The sequence below is a fragment of the Lepisosteus oculatus genome, chromosome 2 (assembly GCF_040954835.1).
Source record: "Lepisosteus oculatus isolate fLepOcu1 chromosome 2, fLepOcu1.hap2, whole genome shotgun sequence".
NCBI lineage: Eukaryota > Metazoa > Chordata > Actinopteri > Semionotiformes > Lepisosteidae > Lepisosteus > Lepisosteus oculatus.
Genome location: NC_090697.1, coordinates 52041357 through 52059704, shown reverse-complemented (window position 1 = coordinate 52059704; position 18348 = coordinate 52041357). Strand labels below are relative to the sequence as shown.

At 34.2% G+C, this 18348-nt stretch overlaps 1 protein-coding gene across 2 annotated transcripts in view; it reads right to left on the bottom strand.

Annotated features, from left to right (window-relative positions):
* The window catches only part of adgb (androglobin), a 115193-nt gene extending 97465 nt beyond the window's left edge, over nucleotides 1–17728 (bottom strand). The window contains exons 1-6 of one of the 2 annotated variants that reach the window (XM_015349156.2): nucleotides 17216–17728; nucleotides 9951–10113; nucleotides 9447–9539; nucleotides 8362–8433; nucleotides 7083–7289; nucleotides 2321–2460 (exon numbers count right to left, since the gene is read on the bottom strand). In XM_015349156.2, coding sequence (XP_015204642.2) covers nucleotides 2321–2460; nucleotides 7083–7289; nucleotides 8362–8433; nucleotides 9447–9539; nucleotides 9951–10113; nucleotides 17216–17292 — 752 coding nt within the window. In that variant the 5' untranslated portion in view covers nucleotides 17293–17728. The remainder of the gene's footprint in view (nucleotides 1–2320; nucleotides 2461–7082; nucleotides 7290–8361; nucleotides 8434–9446; nucleotides 9540–9950; nucleotides 10114–17215) is intronic. The other variant, XM_015349148.2, reaches the window with a different exon arrangement.
* Between the last annotated feature and the right edge of the window lie 620 nt (nucleotides 17729–18348).

Here is an 18348-nt window from a genome sequence, read left to right as displayed (position 1 = left end):
GAAGAATAGTGTAGGACGAATCTTAGGAAAAAGTGACCTAACTTTTCTATCATAAATACAAAATCATACAAAATATTTATTTTTTCAGTATAATCATGTCCTCTGCTCAATGCAGATGATTACCGTCAGGGTTTCTGAAAGAGGTGAGCTGATGGATGCCTGTGTGAAGCCATGAGGAAGGGAATTCGAGCAAAAGTTAATTTAATATTCTAAATCCAAGTCATTAGGCAAGAGAGAAGTCGAAACTAGGTCGATAGTCAAAGGAGTCGGGTTAAGAATAATAGCACGCGCACAAGAGAAAGCTGTTGAAGACTTCTCAATAGTGAGCGTAGGTAAGCTGGTGAAGAGTGTCTAAATATTAAAAAGAGAGAGACGTGGTTGGATAATTAGTTCCTGGATGTGTGTGGATTCTAGTATGCGTGGGAATATCAGGGCATTTATGAGAGAAGGTACGAGTCGTGAAAGTTACATCCTTCAGCTTATCTCTTCATGAAGCTGTTACAGTATGTTATGTTTGAAGGCTTTATAATCATCATTTTATTTTAAGGTTATAATAAACACATAAATAATTAAAGCAACAGAGGCTGTACTTTCTGCCAGGAAAAACTACTGAATTATGCAAGGCATAAAAAATATATCAAATAAAATTTTAGGTTTACGTTGGTTCTATTATTTATCTACCAGTAGTACAGCTCTTAAGCTTTCCTTTTTCTTTACTATTTTCACATCAAAAGGGCTTGTATTCAATGTTTTTTGTTGCACATGAACATTTTCTGAAAACACAGTATCTGTAAACATCTGCAGGTCAGGCCTTAACAAAGTCAGGAAGTCAGGAATGAAATGAATACCCCTTACAGTTTATAAAAAATAAACTGGACTTACTTTTTTATTTGTGTATTTCATATGTAAAGACAGATACCAGTTAATGTTTTCAAAGCTAAATAATATAAATTTAAATATAGAGTACTGCATATGTGCCTTTTGTTTAGAATTTTATTACAATTTTTATTTAGTTCAAACAATAGTTTTTCTCAGTTGTTTTGAATTTATACTATGATATAAATGATATAAAATGTAAGCATCATCAGCCATATTATATTGCCAATATTAATAGGCCTAAAGAAACTAACAAATTCAAAAAATGATTTATTGAACCCCTTAAATGGGACACGCTTTCTACACTTTACAGTATAAAGCTTGTAGTAAACAAAACTATATATCTTGCAAGTTCTGACTGTGCTTACAGGATCATCTTCCCCCAATGAATTATAGATTATACAGTATGCAGATAATTTTTAATGGCTATGAGACTTGAACAACAATACGTAAATGATAATTAGTGGGTGACACTAAAATATAAAAAGAAGTAAATCAGTAATTTTTGCATTCATTTCTAATATGCTGCTAAAACCCTTCCATTTGGAATGTTTTAAATGTTTTATAGGTCATTTCAGTGGCTGAAACCTTTGCTTTAGTAAGTCAAAATAATTTTAGAGTGAAGGATTTTACAACCTTTAACATTTATATTGAAATAATCATCATTTCAATTCATCATTGAAATGATTCCCTTTTATTTGCAAAAACATCAGTCATCTTTGATTGTTTAAATTAATTACTTATTAATCAATTACCCTGCAACTCACAACTGGCAACCCACTGAAGCTAAGCTGGTGTGAGCCTGGTCAGTACCTGGATGAGAGACCTCCTGGGAAAAACTAAGGTTGCTGCTGGAAGAGGCGTTAGTGGGGCCAGCAGGGGGTGCTAACCCTGCGGCTCATGTGAGTCCTAATGCCCCAGTGTAGTGACGGGGACACTATACTGTAAACAGGCGGCGTCCTTCGGATGAGACGTAAAACCGAGGTCCTGACTCTCTGTGGTCAAATCCCAGGGTGTTTCTCGAAAAGAGTAGGGGTGTACCCCGGCGTCCTGGCCAAATTCTCCATCGGCCTTTATCAATCATGGCCTCCTAACAATCCCCCTCTATAAATTGGCTTAATTACTCTGCTCTCCTCCCCACTGATCGCTGATCGCTGTGGTGAGCGTTCTGGCGCACTATGGCTGCCGTCGCATCATCCAGGTGGATGCTGCACATTGGTGGTGGTGGAGGGGAGTCCCCATTGCCCGTAAAGCGCTTTGAGTGGAGTGTCCAGAAAAGCGCTATATAAATGTAAGCTATTATTATTATTAATTAATTAAACAAACACTGATCTTATACTTTAACTACTGTATCTGGACTCGTTGGCCCTTAGATACATGAATCATTTATTAGACAGTAAATAAAGAAATCAAAGAATTTGCCAAAATCCAGTAAAAGACTTACTCAGTGTTTGCTAGTTTAATGATGGCTTTCGTCAATAGCATTGGCCACAGTTCTGTTTGACATGTTGTAGCTGGGAGCAATATGTTGTTCTCCTCATCAAAAGGCAGTGTGTCATCTACTGTGATCTTTCTCCAGCACCCCTGGGGGATAAATAAGTTATAGGAAAATTATTACTAACTCTATTATTAAGTTAACAGTGATATGTTCTCCCATCCATCTTTGTTTTGGCTTATATATTTTTAAACAGGATTTAATCATCCACAGACTCCTTGGAAATGCCTGACTACATCTTTCTCATATTCATCATCCACCAAACCCAAGAACATAACTTCTAATAAGCAATGTGAACAGCCATGTTTCAAACAAGATACCCTCAGATACCTAAACAAGAATATTGTTTTTATTATTAAATCAATTATTATTATTTTATTAAAAATTAGGTCTTTTGATGCAAAACAGCCAAGAACGGCTATATACAATACTTTGTTTTACAGATTTCGATATACTGGCTTAGACATTATTCTCTACATGTAGATACAATATTTAGATGTGCAAAAGGGACAGAAAAAGTGATAAATATTTACTCTGTTAGAAGTGTTAAAATTTAGACTGCTATTTTTTTCACAGAAATAGGCTCACAACTTACAAAGGGACATTTGGACATTTCCTAACCTGCTTCAGAGCTGGGGAAGCCTCCTTGCTACAAGGCCCCAGCGTGCTTTATATATTGTATGTGAATTGTAAGGACACATGAGAGCATATAAATATAAAAATAAACCAGAAAATCCTTTCTAATCAACAGGTAAAAGGAAATGTGTTTCAAAATCTGTACAATTCTGCTCTACAAATAAAAATGAAATTAAAAAGACCATTTTTTAGAATTATGTTAAGCAAAACAAGCAGCCTTAGTAATATCTTACCTCCATAAGGGCATAAAAGTAAATGCATGGAAAGAAATGAAAGAAATAAAGAAACTAAAGTATAGTAGCACAGGTAAATGTCTGTGAATTATAACCCAATCATCACTGTAAATTACAGTAGAAATCCCAGTGGCTTGCTGAACCAGAACCAACTGAAATTACTGTAACAGGGAACATAAGCACTCATTAAGTCAACAATTTAGAAATCCAGTTGATCAAGTTAGAAAGATGTTCATTTCTGACAGGGCCTTCTCCTGCTATGCCCCCAAGCTCTGGAACTCTTTGCCCCAGGATATTAGAGAGTCACCTTCTCTAAACTCCTTCAAATCCAGACTCAAAACCTTCTTCTTCAGAAAAGCCTTTACTTAACTGGTTCCATTCTTCACCCCTCTGCTCTTCTTAATACCACCTTCCATGGTCTCCTCTATTGTTTTTGTTGTATTGTTGTTATTATAATTGTGTCCTATCTTGTGAAATATTCTTAATTATTGTTGTAATCTTCTTATTTATTGTTATTGTCATCCTGTAAAGCGCTTTGAGAAGCCACCTTTAAAGGCACTACATAAAATAAAGTTTATTATTAATTATATTATTATTATTATATCCATTTTGTTCCACATTTCCTTATACCATTTTGGAATCATTGCCCACCACACTCAACTTCCGATTGCATTACTAAAAACCTTCTTTAGAACTTTCTCAAGGCAGCTGACTGTGTTATTTATTCCAGGCTTTGGACAAAAGCTGTAATTTGCATGACTGTTAACAGCTGCAGAACTCATCATCAATGCCACTGGAAAAAGAATCCATACTAATGAGCCTGAACATACAGTAAAAAAGAAGCTTCATTATGAACATTCAGACCTGTACATACAGTCTTCAGTATACTATGTCATAAATGTATATTAATATATTATTATAATACCGATACTAATACTGATATTCTATTAAAACAGTTGTTACTGAGTAGAATAAACCCTGGGTTTAAGAGACTATAGGGAAAGGGTGTTCATTATTGTAGAATGTCTGTTTAATCATGAATTATGTTTTTTTAGCTCCAAAATGCAAGAATATATGAGAAAAAACATATACTTTATATATATATGCTTCCTGCGTTTTTAGACTTATTTTTGAACGATTAACACAGCCATTAAAATTGTTCTTGTGGCTTTCTTATCATAAATATACACATTCTTCATTGAATGTGTTTAATAAATAAATAAACAAACAAACAAATAACATCACTTTATTAACCCTTTACAATTTCTTGCATCAGGAATGATCTTTTCGCATACCCCAGCTTGCTCTCCATGAGACACAGACACGGAGAGAGCCTGGGGTCAGAGCGCAGGGTCTGCCATTGAACGGTGCCCCTGGAGCAGTTGGGGTTAAGGGCCTTGCTCAGGGGCCCAACGGAGATGGATTCCTCTGCCGGGTGTGGGATTTGAACTGGCAACCTTCCAGCCACAGGCGCAGACCCTTAGCCACAGAGCCACTGCTTCATACATTACTGTAATTACTGATATTGCTGATTTTTAAATCAACTGTTTGTAGTATTTTTTTTACCTTGCTTTGTTATTTCTAAAGTTCCCTTAAGCACAATTTGTACAAATGTATGTTAAATCTGAAATCCACTAATGCAAAGACCATTAAATTAACAATTTATTGTAGTAGTAATTATGTTGCTTTTTATGTGAAGGTTTGTGTAAACTTTTATTTTGATTGTTCATTTAGAAAAAACATAAATGTTGAGGGTGATGTATGGAAAAAATAAAAATGCTTAAGAAAAAAAAAATTAGCCCAGAATATGCAATCAAATAATAATAGCAAGTAATTTAATAAAGAATAAGAAATAATGTTTTTATTTATAAATTGCTGGTAAGACTGCTATACGTGATGTTTTTTTTTACAAATTACATAATAAATATTATGATAAGGCTAAGATGGGATCTACAGACTTTGTGGAAGGTTCAAACAAAGGTTGACATAGGAGATATCTGGCCATGTACTGTACAATCAGCTCATGGTGAGCTCACTTTGCTTTATCATTCAGATCTGTGTGTTTCAAAGTTCTGGAGCATTGGACATTGACATCTGAATGACGTGACTAACCAAATGGAGCCAGTGGTGGATGATCACAGTTTAAATGCGTGTGTGTCTACTAAGGAGAGAATAGTGGAACATGTATCTTCCCTATTGATACATTAAACTTTCCACAAACAGCATCAGTGATATGACTCAAGTTCTTTTAAACATCTCCCGTATGTTGTCCAAGTTTCAGCCCCACACAATAAAGTAGGAACGACGACTGCATGCTAGAGGAACAGCTTTTTTTCAGTTGTATCCTTAAACACTCATTTCCCCAGGCAACCAAAGGTTGAAGATTTCAGGCAATATAGTACTAGATTTCTTCATCATTATCACCTTTCTGTGAAAGATAACTCTCAAGATATAAAAGCATTCTACATTAAGACATTCATGGTGAATACGAATTGGTGACTCTGGGGAATGCCTAGAGATATCTGTCAAGGCACACTACAGTTTTTCTTTAGTTAAGGACCAGAATCACTGGAGGCTAAATAATTTACCCTCCATTCACCATCAAATCAGCTGCACCCTAGCAGGGAGCTTGCCTGTTAGCAAATCAAGATCTATAATGAATCGATTGGTGAAAATTACTGCACACTTCATTGTGAAGCAGGTGTAAGATGCTGATGAATTTAGGAGGAATTAGAGTGGATCTGGATCTTTTTAGAGTGCCTCTTGATCCAGAGAGTCAAATGTTTTTTCAAACAACACTGTTCAAATGTCAAGTCAAACAACACTAAGTAGAGATGTTAGTGTTACTCCTGATATTTTTCCTATAATTGATTAATCTAAAAAAAGACCCTCTTGTTGGCTGTGCTTCTTCAGCAAGAGTAATATATATCCAATGTCTCTGATGAACACAGACCTTACACACATAAATACAGACACAAACAAACATAAAAATCCTTCATTGCCCAAAAAAATACAAATACTTGGGGAGAATTTATGTAATCATCTTGAGAACAATAGGCTAGAGAGTGATCCGTCTATAATTTCCACAGAAATTCCAGAGAAATTTGGATCCCTTTCTTGAAGACTGTCACTATGATGGCATCTTTGAAGTCATCTCTAGTTGACTCTAGAGCTTTAGGATGACAATCTGGAGATGTAGTGTTAGCTTCTGTCCACTGTACTTAAATATTTCAATTGAAATTATAGCTCTTCCTACTGCTTCTTCATTTGTGGGGTGACTTTCATCACATCCTTAAGGATCAATACGGTTCCAAACCGGTCTCTTATGTTGTGGGATTAAACTGAATATACTGTTCCCAATAGACTGTGACATATGGTGAGATGAGAAGATCAAGTTACCGTTTACAATAGGCTTCTAAATATTGGTTATACCCCACTACTCAATTTAACATATGTCAATTTTTTCATAAGAGGTTCAATGGAAGGTTTTCCATGGTCTCACATCACTAACATATTCCTAAGATCAACAAAAAAAGGAAACCTCAGTCTTTAAAAATAAAGATTCTTTCAGTTTATCTGTAATACCTCTCTACTATCTACTATTAAACTGCTGATTGGTATAACGGGTTAGAAGAGATATGAGCAAACTCAGCAATGCCTGAAAAGAATTGAATGTGGCATGGGCCTTAATATAAAAATATACTTGTTACGACCCCAAATGTCTAGGGGTAAAGGGGTGTAACATTTAGGATAATTATTTTGGAAGCAGGTGGGTTCTGGTGAGGGACTAGGAAGCGTGATAACAAAGGTGGGTGCAAAAGTGATGATTTTAAGTTACTTACCATCCAAAAGAGTTTCACCACATATTTCCCATAGACATTGTACAGTGGTATGTGGCCTTTCACAACCTTACAGAGTGAAAAGATATGCTCCCAGGGCTTCCACGAAAGAACAGAGGGATCTGGTGAACCCTGCTTTTCCAGATATGGTGTATTTCCATTGCATATTTTCCAAACAGTGTAGATTTCACTGATAATCCATCTTATAAGCTAGAAAAAAAATATTATATATATACTCATTTTGTACATTTTGAACACACATCAAAACAACAGCCTAAATGAATTAATGTAAATTGCTTAAAATTTAAATTTTGAATGTACTTAACCCTTGTCCTCTTTTTCACCGTTAAACTGAAGATAATTTTGCATCAATGCAGTTTTTTAAGTGTGAGACAAATTTATCCTTTAAAAACACTTGGGAACACCACAAAATCATTTCTGTGATTGCACTGTTTTTTGTTTGAGATTCTCAAAATGAACTATTTACCATCTTACAATTAGAACATTACAATTCTTATAGACTTAGAATGGAGTTTTCTACGCTAAGCATAAATTGAATCCTGGACAATTAGCATAACATTCACTTGTCATCTACAATACATTTTTACAATTACGTTGTACTCACAAATATTTATTTTCAAAGAAGTCACTGCTTATTAGCTAATGTATATTGTATTATTATGTTACAATATGTTTAAAAATTCAAATACATAAGACAATTCTTATGAATGGCTTTGACAGATGGTTCATCAACGTATACAAGTTATGCATAGTCATGGACATGACAGTTATGAGTTAATCCAACATGAAAAGGTGATTATATGACAAGTGATCACCTATCATACGTAAAGATCATCCCATAACCCTTACTGCTTTTAGGGGGGAGAGACAGAGACTCTCCTCCCCTACATTCAGCCAATGATGGCAGCACACAACTCTTTTCCCTCAGTGAGAATACACAAACAATAAACCCCAGAATCCCATTTTGAGCATTGTTACATAGGTAAAGTCATTTCAATAACCATTTGAAAAACAAAGACTAAAGGCAGATGAGGGTCTTCCCAGAAAAAGTATTATTTAGCTTAGCACAGAAAAACACCATTCTTAAATGATGTCAACTGCCAAAAACACCACCAGGGAGTGCTTCTGGATATTTGTAGTAACTCTTGCCAAGACTATGATAAGAAAGATTTGAAGCAGCCTAAATGATGTGCCATGAAAATAATTTAAAGTACAAAACAAAATGTAGTTTCCAATGCTGAGGCTGCTACACAACACTTACCTCACTACCGATTAAATGTTCATTTGCAGAAACAAGGTCAAACCAGGATTCATTGTCTACAACAACAGGAGTCTGAAATAGAATTAGAAATTAATGAGTTTTTGAACATCACACTTTCTGTACAAAGCTCTAAAATATAATGCTATTTTGATCCACAGTTATTATAATACAGCTATAATTTAATTTGATAAAACCTGTCAAACAACAATGAATTAAGTGAATTAAATGCATAAGAATGCACAAAGATATGATTGAATATACAGTATCACATATATGATGAATGTCATTATATGAATATCATTACAAATCGAACTTTCGGAACATTGTTCTACAAATGAAACTTTTTAGAAAAAACATACTAGAAGATACTGTCCTCTGTTATTTCAGTCTCAAAGTGATAAACCTTATACAGTGGATATAAAAAGTCTACACAACCTTATTGAAATTGCAGGTTTTTGTGATGTAAAGCCAGAAATCAAGATAAATCATGTCAGACATTTTTTCATCTATAATGTGACCTTGCAACCAAAACAAATCAAGAGAAAAACAAATAGATAATTATTAGGAAAAATAATTGAAATAAAAAAAACCCTCAACTAATACTTTGTGGAAGCACCTGCATTTATTACAGCAGTAATTCTTTGTGAATAAGTCTCTATCAACTTTGCAATTTTATCCAACTCTTCCTTGCACAAAAGATCAAGGTCTTTCATATTGTCAGGGGATCTCCTGTGCACAGTCGTCTTTAGGTCCACAGGTTTTCTACGGGATTGAGGTCTGGGCTCTGACTGGGCCATTCCAAGAGTTTGCTCTTCCTTTTCTGAAGCCATTATCTTGATATTTGGAGCTAGTCTTTATCCCATCTATCTTGACTAGAGCCCCTGTCCCAGCTGAAGAGAAGCAGCCCCAAAGCAAGATGCTTCCACCACTATGCTTCACAGTAGGTATGGTGTTCTTTGGATGACATGATTAATCTTGATTTCTGGCTTTACATCACAAAAACCTGCAATTTCAATAAGGATATGTAGACTTTTTATATCCACTGTATATTAAAACGCATTGAACTAGAAAAATAACATCACTACCTTGTTTAACATAAATTCAGAAGGACGCTTCCATGTATAAACCTTCAATGACTGAGGCAGCTCGATTTTCCCTTCTGGGTCTTCAAAATACTGCTACAAAAAAAAAAGTTCTCACAGTGTGACTGAGTATACTGTTGGCTTGTTTCATCAGTTTTATAAAAAAAAACAACTATCTTTGTACACTGAATGTCTCCGTTTAAATAGTATAAGTGTGTTCTTTCAAATCTTAAAACCAAAGACCTTTATTTTTAATCACATTTTTTTAAATCAGTTTCTTAATTTTGCAATACAAATAGAAGAATTAAATTATAATATGCAAATATCTTTAAAGGCAAACACCTATATGCTGTACATACTGTAGCTTGTCACAAGCATACCAAATCATTTCAGGATATGGCAGTAGAATAGTGATATATATATAAAAAAGAAACATGCATGTGTGGATAAATACTGTATGTTTGACTGAGGTTACATTTCCTGTGACTGCAACTGAGTTTTACTTACAATGCAGGGACTTTTTCCAGATTTCTCCCGATCTTTGGATCCTTTTGTTCCTTCCCATTTTTCTGCATTTATATCTGTTTCATTCCATTCAGGCCAGATAGGAAACCTTCCTTTTCTTGGTTCATTCAATCCTTCAGAAGCACTGGTGATCATAGATGATGCCCTGTATTCCACAACAAAACTTATAATAGCAATAATGCATTCATGAATAATTCATTATGTTTTAAGAATCACAAACTTATTTTTTAGACAAATGTTGTCCAACACAAATTGTTTTCATGAGAATTCAAGATTAAATGATGGAGTTTGAATCAACAACGTAATATTTGTACTATAGCAGGAAACTTAATGGAGACATGGTCTCTTTATTGTTGAAGCTTAGTAGTGAATTGCACAGTTGTTGATGATGATATTGCATTCAACACCAAAGAATACGATTTTACTGAAAGAAGGGATATTGGGGATATTGCTCATATCAACCCGTAAGGAGGTATTCCTGCTGAGAAAAAGGGTGGTCCCACCTATACCTATAGAAAGAAAACAGTTACCCACAATGATTCAAAATTCACATATCTTAAATTCAAATAATATTCGCTACTGTGATTGATTTCAATACAGTAGTGTTAATGATGCTGGCTTTTTACACTGGAATATTAAAACGTGTTTTCTGAAACAGATACAGATACAGCCATTCGGAATGCTCAAAACATAATGCACAACACTGCAAATAGCATACTCCATTTCACCACATTGTAACCTGCAGTACCCTTTTATTTTTTTCAAATATACCAGATGCAGAACTGTACTACTTTGTAAAACTGCCAGGTGGCATGGTAACTGCTTAATGTGGCATGTGGAGGAATTCTGGACTGTCACGCAAAACGCTTCAGTTTGAAACCCAGCCAACACCCCCATGCCCCATGGAGAAAGTCTTTGTCCCATGATCAGTCTTATTTATGTACTATATTAAAATGTTTATTAATTTCATACATCACAGAATGTTAAAGTAGGGCTATTTTACAAAGCAAGATTACACAGCAGGGTATATAAAAATAGTTTATTCTAATAGGCCGTTGTGAACATGATGTTTTTTGCATTAAAAAATCCATATTTGTCTTAATGCTAATTTAAGCCAATTGTAATAAGGAAACAGATACAGTAACTTTATTTGAGATTTTAATTATAAAATATATTATAATATATATTATATAAGAGCGAATCAACATAAAGGGTAATGAAATGAAAGGGAAATGAAAGCAGTGTTCTCACTAGAGTTCAACCTGTGGTTAGCATGCAGCCCTGTGATAAACTAGTGCACTACCTTAAGATCAATTGCAACAAACTTGGCCATTGAAACTAGTCCGCAGATCCGTACTAGACTTGTTCTTAATTGCAAGGAGCCCAAAGTTAAAGCAGAACTCTAGGATGTTCCCAAATATAGTGGTAATAATATTGTCATTAAGTAATGAACACATGCATCCGTCGATTGAAAATCAATGTAATATTTAATAAAATTGCTTTCTAGTCGCATCACAATTATTCATTATGCAGTTTATTAATACATGTTTTTATTAATAAAAGTGTAATTTATAAATAAAGCATATAATGTCTGCTTTTATTAGTACTACAGCTAATGCATGTAGAGCCGATATGTACTATCGGTATTTTTTAAATACCAAATGGTAGTGAAGAAAACTGAAATTAAGGAAACACTGGTTTCAGGGTGAAAGTCTTAAAAGCGTTTTTGTCCCATCTGAGCATTAATTTAATAGACTGTTTTTATTTTTTATTGTGATGGGACTCTATGCTTTCTCAGGGGAAGGCTAAAGTACATTCAAAGTCTTAAGCTGAAATATGTGCTAAACACCACAGGTAAAACTTTGTTGTTCCTGCGTATTTCTAACGTTTCTAGAACTCAGATGAAGCAAAATAATTTTTTTAACTAATAACAATATAATATTTAACTGAAACAATATAATTATATCAACTATTAAGAAAAAAAAAGGGCAGAAAAAAACATAAAACTATCATTTAGATTTTACATTTCATAATTTAAAAATATACATAGTGTTATTAAAATTAGTATTTAAAACTAAATGCTGTAGACATGTAAACAACTCATTCACAATTTATATTTAAGGGCATACTCTTATTTTAATATTTGACATACTGTGACATACATAAATGTACATACATAAATTTATCAGAAATGAATGAAACTTTGATTTGACTGGGAAGGAAGTGAACCTTAGATCTTCTCAGTAGCAGGAGAGCATTTAACCACTGTACTCAAGTGCCACTTGGGTGCAACATGCAACATTAACAGACTATGAGCATTCCATTGTCCATAACAACAATGAAAAATGATTCCAAAATAACCACAAGTGATATTTTCAGCTACCAAAATCTCTTTAGTTACATGATTCCATATGAACAATTCCTATTAAGTATTAAGAGTCCTACAATTTTTTACAACAATAACAAAAAGTACAATATTCTTAGAAAATGTTAAAACATTATAGCTTTTTATAAAGTATACTGTATAAACATTATATAGTTAGAACGAGCACGTCAAAACTTTTATGAAATAATCCCAGTAAGTTAGTTAAAGACTTTGATGCAGAAAATGATTATGAAGAAGATGGAATACTGTTGTGTACTCTATTTTTTGTTTAGCTACCACTACCAGTGACTGTATGTACATCAGGTATAATATATTTATATGAATAAATTAAATATAGTTTATGACATTCTAGATGCTAAACTTGTTTTTATTTTCAGCTACCAAAATTTCCCTTTAGTTGTATAATTATATATTAATGTTCGATATTAAGTGTATTTAAAGATGCACAGTAGAGAAACATTAATAATAATTGCTTACACTTATATAGCATTTTTCTGGACACACCACTCAAAGCGCTTTATAGGTAATGGGGACTCCCCTGCACCACCACCAATGTGCAGCACCCACCTGGGTGATTAAATGAAGCAATCATTCCACTAACATCTAACGCACCATAAGATCCACTTTTGACAGGTGAGTCACACAATGTACTGTGCCGTAGTACCACAAACACAGTAATAAGAATTGACAAGCATTCTGAGTGGCTATAATTGTATCACCTTTTAACAAAATAGGTTGTGCCAATTAATATAAATACAGTTAAACATTATCAAAGCACACTTTAGTTATTGGCAACCCTTTTTATGAATTTAAGTAATTCTAAAATAACTTAAATAATGTACACCTGTAGGCCAAATCAGCAATGACAGATGTCTAAAACCCATGCAAAGCACATTTTCCTCAGTCAAACTTAAAAGCCCAAGAGATATTTCAATGGCTTTAATCTCAAATGATTAACCTGCATTGATTAAAGTTTAATGGTACTACAGTGCATTGTAACCTCCCCTTTAAAAGGCTAGAGTTCTGGTGCTTTCCAAATTCACTGAATATTCTAAGCCATGTTTTTCTAAGAACTGTAACCATACTATGACTTGTTAAATGAATCAAATATTTACTTTCATCAGTTCTAATGGAATTATTAAAGAGTGCTTATAGGAATTAATTTCTGCATTTGAATATCCATAGATCATGCAGCGTATGTCCATATCCAGAGATCTACTCTTCAAGAAACATCCATTTTACAATATACAACTGGATGTAAAGAAGAAGAAACAGCCGAATCTCTAAGAAATACACCAAAAGTTGTACATTACTTAAAATATATATGACACATAACTGATGAAAACTTTGATTAACTTAAAAAAGCTGACATCTACAAGCACTCACGGACAAAAAGCAGTTTGCATCTTCATGCTTTAATCTGTGTCACTAACATAATAATTCTTTGATCCCATAACTTATTGCCATAAGTGGCAATGGGACAAACCCAGGGGCTGGACTTTCAAGGCGATGTTCTGACAAGATGTACACTGTGTTTCTCTGAAACTGTGTGAATACATCTATTGCAATATCAAACTCTAAATTTTAACTTCATGTGACAGAATCAGCATGCAGAACAGTAGCACTGACATGAAGACCTGGGGAAATCAGGCAATGAAAACTAAAAACAAAAAAAAAACAGTCTCCCAGCATTATATCTGCTTGTCAGTCCTTGAGAATCATTTTATTAGGATTTCCTTTATAGGTCTTGTCAGATTCATATCCTTAGCTGAAAGGATGTGCAACAAGTTGAATGTACTAGTAGTTTTGTACATCTCCTGCTCTTTACTCTACTGTAATTCAATAATTTACTGAAAAAATAGGTTCATTAATATAATATCTAGACATAGCAGTGTACATTTCCATAAAATATCTTTAGATAACAAAAATATAACCATCAGTACCTTAATATAGATTATTAAAGAAAACTGAATAAGCAAGATCTCCAAAGTGAGGTAAGTTTAGAGTTTGCAGAGCTTTGAGCAAAGTTTGAGCAAATTAAATTCATATATTGACTGTATTAGTTCATAATGCAAATACATACAAAATATAGAATCACCAATAAAAAATCACTCTTGCACTTCATCAAAATTCCAGTTACTGTAGTTAAATAGCTTGCAGGTCTCTTTGGAATACTAATATTAGCTCACATTGTTCAAATGTGGGCTGACATTTAAAAAAAAAAAAGACTGACTTGCAACACAACCAGCCCAAGTGAAATGACCCAAATATGTCCAACATTGCTTGAGTAAATTTATCTTCATTCTTTACCACTATTCACACTATTTAATATATCCTAATGTTAAAATGTTTGTCTGCATACAGGCGAGGGACACTGCTCTATTGTTTTAACAAACCAAGATCACATCGACACTTTTTTAATCAGTAAAAGGATGAAAGATAATTTAAAGGGTAATGTGTATTTTTCTTTTTTTGATCCACTCTCAAGATCCTAGGTACAAGGAATAAAAGTACATCTTTATGTATTTGCCTTTTCATCTTCTCTATAATCCCACAACTCACCACTGAAAATGCATTTAGTTTTATAATAATAATAATAATAATAATAATTAATAATTGCTTACACTTATATAGCGCTTTTCTGGACACTCCACTCAAAGCAGCATCCACCTGGATGATGCGACAGCAGCCATAGTGCGCCAGAACGCTAACCACACATCAGCTATCAGTGGGGAGGAGAGCAGAGTAATGAAGCCAATTCATAGACAGGGATTATTAGGAGGCCATGATTGATAAGGGCCAATAGGAAATTTTGGCCAGGATGCCAGGGTTACACCCCTACTCTTTATGAGAAACGCCCTGGGATTTTTAACGACCACAGAGAGTCAGGACCTCGGTTTTACGTCTCATCCGAAGGACAGCGCCTATTTACAGTATAGTGTCCCTGTCACTATACTGGGGCATTAGGACCCACATAGACCGCAGGGTGAGCACCCCCGGCTGGGTTCACTAACACCTCTTCCAGCAGCAACCTTAGTTTTTACCAGGAGATCTCCCATTCAGGTACTGACCAGGCTCACACCTGCTTAGGTTCCGTAGGCTGCCAGTTGTGAGTTGCAGGGTGATATGGCTACTGTTTTGCTGCTGCTGTACTTCTTGAATGATAATTACTGCTTACTTATACAGACTAAAGCATGTTCTTTCCTACATTTGTTCTTTAAAAAAAACAGAATGCAACAGCAATATTTAAGATCTTTTTTAGACATACTGTATAACAGTATAATGCAATAAATTTTATGTAATCCCATTGCAAAAGCTGGTATGGATGGTCACCAGAATTAATCGATTTTTAATCAATCAGTAGAATATCCTACTTTGACATCCATTGTAAGATCTAAAGATTTGTTTTAGATATGAATGCAATGCTTACATCTGTCCTGTGAAAATTTCCTTGCTTTCACTGAAAAAAATGGCAAGAACAGACCATGATGGAACCACATCATGTATAAGAGCAGGTAAAATGAGTGCATTTTGGTGTACCATCAGAGTGCTAAATTCTCTTCCGGTTTTCTGCAAGTAACTGTAAGTGCTGTCTGTGTACACACAAAAATTATAGTTAGGACATCAAAACACAAAGTGACAATATTTTTCCCATTATTGAAGAAACGTGTGGATTCAATCCAACTTTGAATACACTGCCAGTTGTGAAATCCAAAGCCAGCATTCAAAATCGGTTTTCTGCTTTTAGCATATTGATAGTGTTCTGTGAACATATCATAAGATGCCTGTAGTTAACTGAATAATATCATGATGTAACATTCATAATGATTTTCAGCTGAAGAATGCACGTTATGATTTAATGTTGGGCATTCCTTTGGAATACCAGGCCTGATTTTTACTATAAGGAGATAATGCACCACAGTCTACAACCACTAATTCTTTGCTTGTTCATGTACTGTTGTATTGTTCTCCTATGAAGAGATGTCAAACGATTCTGAACAAATTAATCTGTAATGACTTTATTAGAATACCTAACTTTTGAAATCAGCTGTCCTAGACAGTACATGAGTATATGACAACATAATCTGAGATCCAGTAAATAAATGCATAAAAGGTCCAGTGATCCAGAGTAAAATTTGGGGACTTCCTAGATGTTCTGATCACTATACGATTTTTACACAGCTTTTAAAAATGTTTTTTTCCTTTTGCAGAGTTTCAGAAGTCTCTTTAAATTGAGTTCTGTACTGTACATATTACTGGTAATCCTTAATAACACAGCTGCTCAACTGTTTTTGCAACCGTTGTTTAACTTTATCATTTTGGAATTAGTTTCCGTTGCTTTATATTCAATTCTTTGGTTTTGCTAGTCAACTTGTTGCCGAATCTTCTTATGTTTCGTTATGAAGTCTAATGACAGTTCTCAATTTTTAGATATATAATATCAACAAATAGGAGCTGAAAACTTTTGTTGGAAACAAGTAAAAGTCAAATAGAGTAAGTGTTGTTATAATGAAATTAAAATGAGCGCGTATCATGGCGATACTATTACTAGGTTATTTCAAGATTCGTGATACAGGTGCTGTACCTTATATTAACATGAGCTTACGTATGCAGTGAAACACGAATTTATATACTGTACGTACTGTATTATTAAGTAATGTTGATTGCGTTAGTGACAGCCTAATAACTAGAAAAACGAAATCCTAAAAATATCGTTAGCAATACCGTTTGAAAGTGATGAAAAAGTTCTTAATATAAGCACAATTTAAATTACTATTAAAGCATTGTGAGAGACGTGTTTTGTTGCGAAAAAGTAATTTGATCTAAGTTATTACAGAGTAGTATTAGCTACCAATCTTACTCTTTATGCGGTGTCTGTCCGTGAGATGAATTCACTCGGTTTGAAGAAGCCTCTTTTTTCTTTGGCGGTTTCGACATAATAAACACAGTTTGGTTCAAAATGAAGAGAAAACCCCAGACGAAGTAAAACACTTATATATTCTTAAGCTGCTTTCGACTCTGCTGCACAGGAAGTTTGGTACGTTCCTAAGCAACGCAAATCTACAGTTTGGGGTAGCCGGAGGGAAGGAGCCAACTGGGTCTCAAACACCGTCGTTCGTTACCTTTTTTTTGGAAGAGATCTATAGCGAAAAAACACAAATCGTTTAACGAATACACATAATACAAAACGTGCCGCCAGAAAAAAAAGGGAATGTTAAAAAGACAAATAAATCCGGAAACGGAACTGTTGGGTTTATTCAAAATTGGAGAGAAAAATAGAAAATAAATACAACTATGAAAAAAACAATAAAACAATTGACAAGAATAGACAAAAACCTTGTCATATGTCCGACATATGCTGTCATAAAATCTTTTTTTCTTAAATAAGCCTTTTCAGCTTTAATTAAAGGATCATCAGGTCGTAAATAGTGGGCCTAGTGAAATAGTGAAAAGTTTTTAAAAAATCTGAGCTCCTCTCAGTATCGCTGTTGAAATGACCACGTGGAATTTAACGACAGGGTCGATAGAGTTGTTTCAGAAACTATGGTAGAGAAATATATGTAAATCAAGTTAAAAGCAGATACTGTATATGTTCGCTACGTGTCTTTGAAAATAATATACGGAAAAGAGATCATGGGTCAGCAACAACAACAACAACAACAACAATAATAATAATAATAATGCACCTTTCCAAACCCAAGAAAACTGTGCATAGTGATGAAGAAAACTAAAAAAGTACAATAAAAAATAAAAAAATAAACAAGAGCATATTACAGGTTTATACAGATAGAATGTAAGGCATATATACAGTAGTTAAACGTTGAGTTTTAAGTGTGGATTTGTTTAAAAATAATCTGAGAATTTATCTGTTGCTGTATCTGTTGAATTGTTGAAATGACCACATGGAATTTAAGGAACGGGTCAATAGATGTTTTAGAAACTTTGGTAGAGAAATACATGTACAGTATATCAGATAGAAAGCAGAGATATGTT